The 10375-nt window shown below is 37.1% G+C and overlaps 1 protein-coding gene across 1 annotated transcript; it reads left to right on the forward strand.

The window, feature by feature from the left end:
- Positions 1-7446: 7446 nt before the first annotated feature.
- On the forward strand, positions 7447-8376 carry LOC122482743 (olfactory receptor 4P4-like). The gene has a single exon (XM_043579042.1). The coding sequence runs from the start codon at positions 7447-7449 to the stop codon at positions 8374-8376; it is 930 nt and encodes a 309-aa protein (XP_043434977.1).
- Positions 8377-10375: the final 1999 nt, after the last annotated feature.

Consider the following 10375-nt stretch of genomic DNA (forward strand, 5'->3'; position numbering starts at 1 on the left):
TTGTTTTCAAGTTAATTCTTTGAGGGCAAAACCAAATTCACACTTGGCCCTGGGTAGCTTCAGTGCCTTGGATATGGTTTTAGGGTTGTCTTGTTATGTATTTTCCCCATAGAAATAAAAGATACAAAGAAACTTGTGAGAGACAGAGAGAGAGAGAGACAGAGACAGAGAGACAGAGAGAGAGAGAGGTGGGGGCCAGGGTTGGGGAAAAGAACTGGAAAAGAAATATCCCTGTAATCTCCATATGAACCAAAGAGTAGAACAATGACATCATCTCCAGAGTCAACCATATATGCCTTCCTGTCCTCACTCTCTCCCCTGCCCCCAGAATTACCTATTCTCTTGACTTTTATCTGCATCTCCTTGCCTGGAAACCTCAGGCAAAGTATTTATCTTAGCTGTTACAGAGATTTTTTTCATGGGTAAAATAAGAACACAGGGTCCTCGTGAAAATTAAACAAGAGTACTTAGGACATGATACACGGCAAACCCTCAGTGTGAATTTGCATTATTGATTCTGCTCACACAGCACATTGGAAGTCAGCTCAATTTTTACACAGAGAAAAAGGAGGAAAGACAGCTGTGCAGGAATAATAGAAGGACTTGGGAAACAATGGAAACATGTTCAAATGCAGCTTTTGTTTTTCCAATTATTATTTTTTAATTTTCTAAACCAAAACTAATACAAAATAATACTAAGCCTTATTAGTTTACAAGTTTTCCAGAAATTTACCTATACTCTTGGAAATGAACTAAAACTCATTGTAATTCTCATAGAGAATACAATAGGACAGTTTTTGAGGACAGATGAAGACCATTAGCCACCGTGAAGGCCAGGGCTGTCCTTTACTCCTGTCCGTTTGCAGAGATTAGAGAAAGGATAGAAGAAAAAAATCTTCTTGAAGAAAAAAAAATCCCTCAAGTTTGTTTTCATGACACAGTTCCTCAGGTGCGGAGAATTCAGTCATTGGGGCCCAGGAGGAATTTCTAATGACAGATTCCTAAGTCACACGCAATGTTAATTGTGGCTTGCATGCTGTTTATAATCCAGATCATATGTATCCTCACTGCACTTGGTCTGATAACTCAGATCTAAAGGAAATCTACATGGTGGACTTATGATTTGGGGAAGGTAAATCCAAACTCCTCAGAAAGAAGTCAGTGCGGTAGAATAAAAGAAATGTAGTTTTATAATGCATAGTCTATTAAGTATTATTCATGCGAGCTTGGACATCTCTAGGAGTAATTTAGAGGATGAAAATATAGACCGTGATTTGATCCCTGTGGATATAAAAAATACGCCGCTTGACTTCAGACTGTCACTCGGAACATATGACTTCTCCTCGTTTGTGTGAATGTTGCTTGAGTGATTGGTGTCAGTTGTCTCTGAAATGATACAAGTTTTTTTGTTTTTTGTTTTTTGTTTTTTGTTTTTTGTTTTTCTGAGAATGGCTAACGAGTTATGCCGAGTGAAATGTGAATTCAAGAAGCTGAAATGAAATAGCAGAGGCGAATGACTAGAATTTCAGGGAGGAAAGAAAAACACTGAAAAGAAGAAATACGGACAGATCCACAGCAAAGTGGAGGAACGTGTGTGGTGAATTACTTCTCTTCCCTTCCTGTTTTCCTGCCTGAATGTGTGCTATCAGCTAAATTTACATTTGCCTCCGTGTTATAGCTAACAGACTGACTGTCATTTAAAGTTAAATACAGGGATCTTCTCTGAATTTTATAGCCTAATTTGTTTTGAGCTTGGGGCAGCGATAAATTCAAAGAGCTGCCCATTGAAAGTGTAATATGACATCCGAAAGAGACAGGCAGACAGTGAAAGGGAAATGACGCTTAGGTGGACAGCAAATTTCAAATTAAAAAAAATAAAAGGACTCTTAGAACTCTCGCTGGAAAGTTGAAAAAGTATTGATCTAGAAGAAACGGATTCACAGGTCACCAAGGAAAATGGTAAAACTCAAATTCAGAGGACAAGTACACTCCCTCCAGTAACCACTATTATGATAACTGATTTCTCCTTTCTCCTTTAACAACAACAACAAATATCCCCAAGCGTTATGTTAACTGAATACCCTCCTCAGGTCACTGAAAAATCAAGTGAAAGTATCTCAAAACTTGAGTCTCTGTTTACCTTACCTCTGTTTATTTTTCTTGCCCTCCCTTATTGACTGCAATAACTGTAATGACAATAATTTCAATTATTTTAGACCATTTGAAATCATTGCCATTATTTCTTTTAATCATTTACAAACATTTACTGATTATTGGTTAAATAATGGTAGCCTGTATTTGACAAGAGACAGAACAAAGATAAAATAGTTAGAAATATTTATTGAGTCCCTACCATGTATTGGGTGACTTACCCATTTTATCCAATTAATTCTCACAACAGTGTTGGGAGGTAAACATACTCACCAGCGATGGACGCATCCATTGGCAGTATGATGGTCTGAGGAAAAACAGTACATGCCAAAGATCATACAGATTAGACAGCTAAAATTCAAAATTAAATTTGTGCCAGCACTTCTTAACTATTTCAAGGCAGAATATAAAACAGTCTCCCCATCCTTCAGGAATTTAGGATTACAAAAAACAAGAACGTATAGGGTTTATTTTGGCATAGGGCAAAAATGGAAATATTGGGGTCAGTGAGACAATCTTCTAAGTAATTACGATATCAAATATTTATTGAGTAAACACTAAGTACCAGTAACTGTGGTAACTACGTAACATTTTGCTAAGTGCATTGCAAAGTGAGATATATATTATTTCAGATTTTGACTGTACTATTTGCGTGTATGGTCTTGGGCTAATTATTTAATTTCTCTATGAGTCAGCTTCCTTTTTAATAATAAAATCAGTTTGTTAGTGATATTTCCTTGTGAGAATTATTGTGAGGGTTTAAAACTTTATGGTAGGCACATGGGAATGCTCAAATTGGAAGGTAATATAAGAACTATTAGACTAACTGATAGCATAGTAAAATAACGGAATGGGTCCATGGGCTCGTTCATGGCAGTCAGAATATAAACCCAAGCAAGTTCACCTCATTATGTCAAAGGTTTCCCCAAACTTTAACAAGAGCAGACAGCCCAAGGGTTGCAAAATCTTAACGAAAATGCAAAATCTTAACCAAAACAGATAAATTATCAAGACTGGATTTATCCTTTTTAGGATGGGGACCCTAAGTACAAATGCCTAAAGGGAGGGAAGAGCTATAGCAGAGAATAAATTACAATCTCTTTTTTTCTAACCACTGCTCTTACAAAGGGACTATTTGTGGCTAGCATCACTCCTCATGTATGAGAGCATCACAAGATTCAGTGCATTTTATTCACTTACGTGAGCATAATGTTGTTCCTCTTGATAATTGGGCTACATATGCAGGAGAGAGGAACAGAGGGAGTTTATGGTTCCGTTTGCGTATTTTCTGTATGGTATAGACTTAGAGACTTTGGCTTCATTCATCATCTCTTTGGCCATCTGCATACCAAAATTATAGTAGTTGAAAGGGTTTAAGGACCATGATTTTGGAGGTTATTTGGTTTTGCATGAAATAATAAGAGAAAGGGGGTTTTAAACATTACATTTATTCTGTTGCTTTGATTCTATACCCTTTATGTATGAACTCAGGCTCTAGATTCAGAAAACTCTGGTTTCAAATTCTGTTTTGCTAAATACTAGTTGGATATTCTATGTATACTTTATCAGGAAAGCTTCAACTAATTTCTATCTCCGGAAGGTGTTATTACTCTTGTATGTGTGTCAAACTGCGCTTAATACTATATTCATTTAGATGGTGTTTTTTTCAAAGTTCTCATTCATCTATTTTTAAATTTGAAATTCAGAACTCTCTGATTTATTTAGGGAACAAATAATTTGTCTACATTTTAGACAGTTGAAAGTATTGAGGGGAATGAAGTTCAGAGGTCACACTTAAAATTGATAACTGAATCAAAAGTAGAAACTAGTGGGAAACCTGGGTGGCTCAGTCAGTTGAACCACTGACTTTTGATTTCAGCTCAGGTTATAATGTCATGGTTCGTGGGATCGAGCCCCATGTTGGGCTCTGTGGTGAACATGGAACCTCCTTGGGATCCTCTCTCTCTCTCTCTCTGCCCCTCTCCTGTTCATGCACACTCTCTCCCTCTCTCAAAATAAATAAATAAACATTAAAAGAGAGACTAGAGATCTTCTTGCACTCTAAAATTGAGAAGCTAGAAATATAGGTGGTAATTTATACTTGGTGAACCACACAAGTTTGGGAACATTGAAATGAAAGAAAAGGAAGGGAAATTAAGTGCTTCCTATGGACCCAAGAATAAAGAAAATTGGAAATTGAACCATATATTTAGCAATATTGTTTGGTTAGAAGGTTAGGCCTAATTTAGTTAGTTGGAAAACTGATTTTGTATCGAGTGAAAACAGATTGATTTTGCCTGCATAATCCAACAACTAGTTTGTACAGAGAATTAATTTCATGTTTGAAGCAAAATTTCCCTGCGTAGTTTTGGCAGAGGGGAAGAAGAAAAACAATTCAGGTGGTTATTCATTTCTATGTACATGATTAAAATGATGGTTTTATTTATGCTCATTCAAACAAACAAGCAATTACTTTAAGAATTGGCTGAACCAATATTTTAAATGTTATTTTTAAGATTGTATATTTGTTTACGTGTAAGAAGCCATTACGATGGCATCATTGGAGTCATGAAAACTTACTTTTCAATGGTTATTTCTAAGCTAACTCTTTTTTTTTTCTTAAAGTTTATTTATTTTGAGAGGGAGAAAGCATGCATGCGAGTGGGGGAGGGACAGGGAGAGAGAGGGAGAGAGAGAATCCCAAGCAGGCTCTGCACCGTCAGCCCAGAGTCCAATGTGGGGCTTGAACTCATGAACCAGGAGATCATGAACTGACCCCAAACCAATGCTTACCCAACTGAGCCATGCAGGCACCCCTCTGTAAGCTAACTGCAAATCATAGAATTGTACCAAAGAAATAAATTCATTTGTTTTAAGGCCCTTTTGTAAATGAATGTTGTAATTGGTGGGTGGCACAGTTAACTTAATCTCTTTAAAAGAGAGTGATGGGAGAATTTAAAAATTAATTGAGAAATTGTCGCTACAAGATTATAGTAGAAGATATACCACAAAATGTAAAGAAAGATGATAGGTATTAGAGATGCATTTTGAGATCAAAATTAATACACAAAACAATTGGATCATGTGGTTACCATTCTATGTTCTTTTTTTTTTTCTTTTTTAAAGTTTATTTATTTATTTACTTATTTACTTGTTTGGAGAGCGTGAGCCGGGGACGAGGGAGAGAGAGAATCCCAAGCAGACTCAGTGCTGACAGCCTGTTTGTGGGCTTGATCCCACAAACTGTGAGCTCATGACCTGAGCCAAAATCAATAATCAGACTCAGCCACCCAGGCACCCCTGTCATTTTTTTCATTAGCCCAGAGGCCCCAAGTAAGTTAGCAGAAAGTATGGCCAACCCCAACTAACTTGCATGCCTTTTCACATATCAAATCTTATAGGTTTAGCATAATTGCTGAATGATAAAGAGATTGAGATTGAACCTACCCTTATTCCTTCTATGTATTTTCTATATACTTTGTTAAAAACCTTTTTTTTAAAGATTTTATTTTTTTTAAATAATTTCTATGCCTAAGATGGAGCTTGAACTCACAATCCCAAGAGCAAGAGTCGCATGCTTTACTGACTGAGCCAGCCAGGCACCTCTGTATTTTCTATATACTTTTAATTAAAATCACTCTTATTTATTTATTTTTTAAATTTTTTAATGTTTATTTATTTCTGAGGCAGAGAGAGACAGACAGAGCATGAGTGCGGGAGGGGCAGAGAGAGAGGGAGACACAGAATCAGAAGCAGGCTCCAGGCTCTGAGCTGTCAGCACAGAGCCTGACGTGGGGCTTGAACTCAGGGAGTGTGAGATCATGACCTGAGCCGAAGTCGGTTGCTCAACCGAGTGAGCCACCCACGCGCCCCCAAATCACTCCTATTTAAAACAAAATGATTTGGTTAGTACAGGTCTCAAAGTTATTTTACCATTCTAAATAATCCACTTCTACATGGGAGTAATATTTATTGGACTTAATTATTGACAACTTTACTGATTTGGTAACACTAGCACTAATATAATAAAATCAGCAATGAAAACTCGTACGCTTAATAAAGCAAGAGCCATTTTTTGAATGTTTGAGTTAGTTTCTCCACCGTTTTGTGGCAAAGTTCAGGCAGATTTACTTATTTTACAAGTGAGACACTTCAAGTTGAAAAAAAAAGTTGGTAGGTATCTAAATTCACAGACTCGTATAATTAGTAATGGAGCCTGGGTCTCAACCATTTGTTTTCCACAGAAACACTTCCCAAACGTATTTTCTTTGAGTTATGTGGCAACAAGATTCTTTGGCAAAGGGCATGCATGGGACAGGTATGGGAAACAAATTCGTACTATAATTCAAACCACTGTGAAGAAAATGACTTGCAAATTATGATACACTGAGTCAAGAGCAAAACCATAAAGGTGAAACTGACTTCTGCTTTTCTTTTCAGTTTTAACTTTGCTTCATTCTGTGGTTCATTTAAGTATGTGATTTTTATTGACGTGCCTATGGAAATAAGTGTACTTTTGATATAAAATACCGTCATCTTACTGTCACGAATCACTAAGACAAAGATAAACAAGCCATCCAAAAAAAGTATTCAAACCAATTCAGGGGCCTCCTGCCAAGAATTGTTTGTCTTTCACTTTGTCAAAGTATACGTATCATATATGAATCATTAGTTGTATTTTCTACCTCATTCTGAGGCTATTTGGGGGAAGCATATATTTTACTAGTGACCACTGTTCAAGTTTCACATTTACTTCTATATCATTTAGCAAAAACTTTGATGACTTATACTTGCATCTTTGACAAATCTGAGTTTGTCAGGGACCCAGAGATATGTCCTTTACAAAGACTTAGCTGTATAGTCCTTTAGAATTGGAAAACATTTGGCGACTACTAAGAATTTTTACACTTCTTTTTAAAAAAATTTACCGATGAACTGCATTAATTTTTATTAATGTCAAGATTGAACCTAATGTCCCGAAAGACTGACCTATGGAAATCATCATGAGATTAATCGGAAAAAAAATATTACATATTAGATTTTATTTTCCCAAATGCTGGGATCATATCTATTAAATATGTCCCGAAAGACTGACCTATGGAAATCATCATGAGATTAATCGGAAAAAAAATATTACATATTATATTTTATTTTCCCAAACGCTGGGATCATATCCATTAAATATACCTTCATGATATTAGTGCCATCATCTATATTCTCCATGCACGTTTCTGACACTGACTTGTGTGTTATGTCTTCCCAGGGGGCTGTTATGCATTCTTACTGCACTGGATCATGGGAAATAGAAACAACGTCACCGTGTTTATTCTCTTGGGACTCTCTCAAAACAAGAACGTTGAAATCCTCTGCTTTATATTATTTTCATTTTGCTACGTTGCCATTTGGATGGGCAATCTGCTCATAATGATTTCCATCACATGCAGTCCACTCATTAACCAACCTATGTATTTCTTCCTTAATTGTCTCTCACTTTCTGACCTTAGCTACACATCAACAGTGACACCCAAACTTCTGATTGATTTGCTGGCAGAGAGGAAGACCATTTCCTACAGTAACTGCATGACACAGCTCTTTATCCTCCACTTTCTCGGAGGCATCGAGATCTTCATCCTCACGGGGATGGCCTATGACCGCTATGTGGCCATCTGCAGGCCCCTGCACTACACGGTCATCATGAGCAGGCAGAGGTGCAACACAATCATCACAGCCTGCTGCACGGGGGCATTTCTACACTCTGCCAGCCAGTTCCTTCTCACCATCTTCTTACCCTTCTGTGGCCCCAATGAGATAGATCACTACTTCTGCGACGTGTATCCTCTCCTGAAACTGGCCTGCACTGACACCTACAGAATTGGCGTCTTGGTAATTGTCGATTCAGGTCTGATTGCCTTACTGGCTTTTGTGATTTTGATGGCGTCCTATTTTCTGATTTTGTACACCATCAGGGCTTACCCTGCAGAGAGCCGCGCCAAAGCTCTGTCTACCTGTAGTTCCCATGTCACAGTTGTGATTCTGTTCTTTGCGCCTGTTCTCTTCATTTATATTCGACCAGCTGCGACACTTCCAGAAGACAAAGTGTTTGCTCTCTTCTACACCATCATTGCCCCCATGTTCAACCCTCTGATCTACACGCTGAGAAACATGGAGATGAAGGATGCCATGAAGAAAATTTGGTTTCGACATTTGTTCTTGGAAGGGAAGTAACTTCTACGCAAAGCGTTCTAGAATTTCACGTTAGAGCTCCATCCTGACCCTAGAATTAATAAGAAATGACATACAGAGAGTGTATAGTGATTGCAAAGCCAGCCTCAGGTTGGAGCTCAGAAACTTTAGCATTTTCAAGACTTCTCCTGATTGGACAATTTTATTATTTTTTAAGATGTTTTTTCTTTTTTTTATTTATGTATTATTGGTATACAGTATCCAATTCATTTCAGGTGTACATCACAGTGATTCAATGTTTTTATACATTTTGAAATTATCCCCAGAGTAAGTCTAATTACCATCTGTCACCATACGAAATGAATACAATATTATTGATGATTGGACAGTTTTCATTTATGTTTTTCAATTCATTCTTCCTCCATTCTCCTCGAATACCTGTCCCAAGTTCTCCTTAATATGATAGTTTATTGTGAACATGTAACAAAGCCTTTTCTTCCCTCCTCTGGACTTCCACTGTCACTAAAGTGTACTCCTATTGACAGAAACTGATAAGTCTCCTGGTAGATAAGAAATATAGGTAGATTTTACTCCTGGCATCTCAGAGGAGAGCATATAAAAGTAGGTTTTTGAGCTGAGGGAAATAGGTACATGAGCTGTACAGCGTTCATAAACACTCTTTTGTATGGTATTTGAACTTTATGAAAGGAGCTTATATTTATATTTTCAATGAACAAGATGCTGCTGCTAAGGTAGTCTCACTCTCTTCCTTCCAAAAAAGAAACAGAACATCCTCAACATTCTGGACGAAGTTAATTCTAATGTTAGTTTCCTTTCTAGGTCATGTTATAATCCTCCCTAGAAAATCTGTAACACTAAGAACAGATTGTAAAATTACTCAATACATTGCTACATTGCTTCGACTGTCATGAGATAACTCATGATAACTGGCAATGAGATTTTAGTTAACTTTTATACCTTTATTTATTGTCCTTTCTATTCATTCTTTCCCTTAATTTCAGGTTGACCTTTATTATTGGGGTTCTTTGTCTACTAATGTGAACCAAATCATCATTCCTGATATTCTGTGTCTTTAATGATCTTGTCATTTTTCTTTTTTTAAATTAATTTTTACTATTAGCTATGGAACTTTTAAGAGATGCCCTGGGTTCCAGATATTGGTCATCCATGCACCATTGTGTCAAACAAACAAATCTGACCTTATCATCAATACCAATCGCACCAGCCCCTTTCTGTCTTTTGGTTTCATAGAGGCAGGAGGAGCCCAAAATGTCCAAGTGACAACTTCACTTTCCACTTCAATAAAATAATTGTTGTGTTCCCTGATGAAAGCATAACCTCTATAGGTAAAACCTATAAACCTGCTGAGCTGAAAAATGCTGGCACAGGGAGCAAACAAATTCTATAATGATTTTAGTATAATAATAAAGGAGGTCCTTGCATACACATTCTTTTATTCCATAAAATTCTATAACTGTTTTTATCGTGACTATGGATTAAATAAAATCATATATTGGTTAACACATCCTTAAATATAGAACTCCAGCTTTTCAGCGTGCTGTTTCTGAATTGACACTGTTCAGTAAGCCACTTACTCACCGCTTCTGATCAGTTACTTAAGAGAAATGGGTTGTGAATTGTTTGCTAGGGCTACCATAGCAAAATGCCACAGACTGTGTGACTTAAACAAAAATATATTTTTGGGCAGTTCTGGAGTCTGGAAGTCCAAGGTCAAAGTGCTGGCAGGTGTAGTATCTCCAAAGATCTGTGTCCTTGGCTTGTAGATGACTGCCTTCTCTGTGTGTCCTCACATGGTCTTCTCTCTGTGCACAGATATTCCTGGTACTTTTTCTGGGTGTCCAAATTTTCTCTTATAAGGATACCTGTAATACTGGATTAAGGCCCACCCTAAAGGCCTCATTGTAACTTAATTGCCTCCTTAAAGGCCTTATCTCTAAATAATCACGTTCTGAGTTACTTGGATTCAACATATGAATTTTCAAAACCACAGTTCAGTCTA

This window comes from Prionailurus bengalensis, chromosome D1 (assembly GCF_016509475.1).
Source record: "Prionailurus bengalensis isolate Pbe53 chromosome D1, Fcat_Pben_1.1_paternal_pri, whole genome shotgun sequence".
Taxonomy (NCBI): domain Eukaryota; kingdom Metazoa; phylum Chordata; class Mammalia; order Carnivora; family Felidae; genus Prionailurus; species Prionailurus bengalensis.

What these genes read in the sequence shown, in the direction of transcription:
- LOC122482743 (XM_043579042.1), top strand. Translation starts at nt 7,447, where the DNA reads ATGGGAAATAGAAACAACGTCACCGTGTTTATTCTCTTGGGACTCTCT.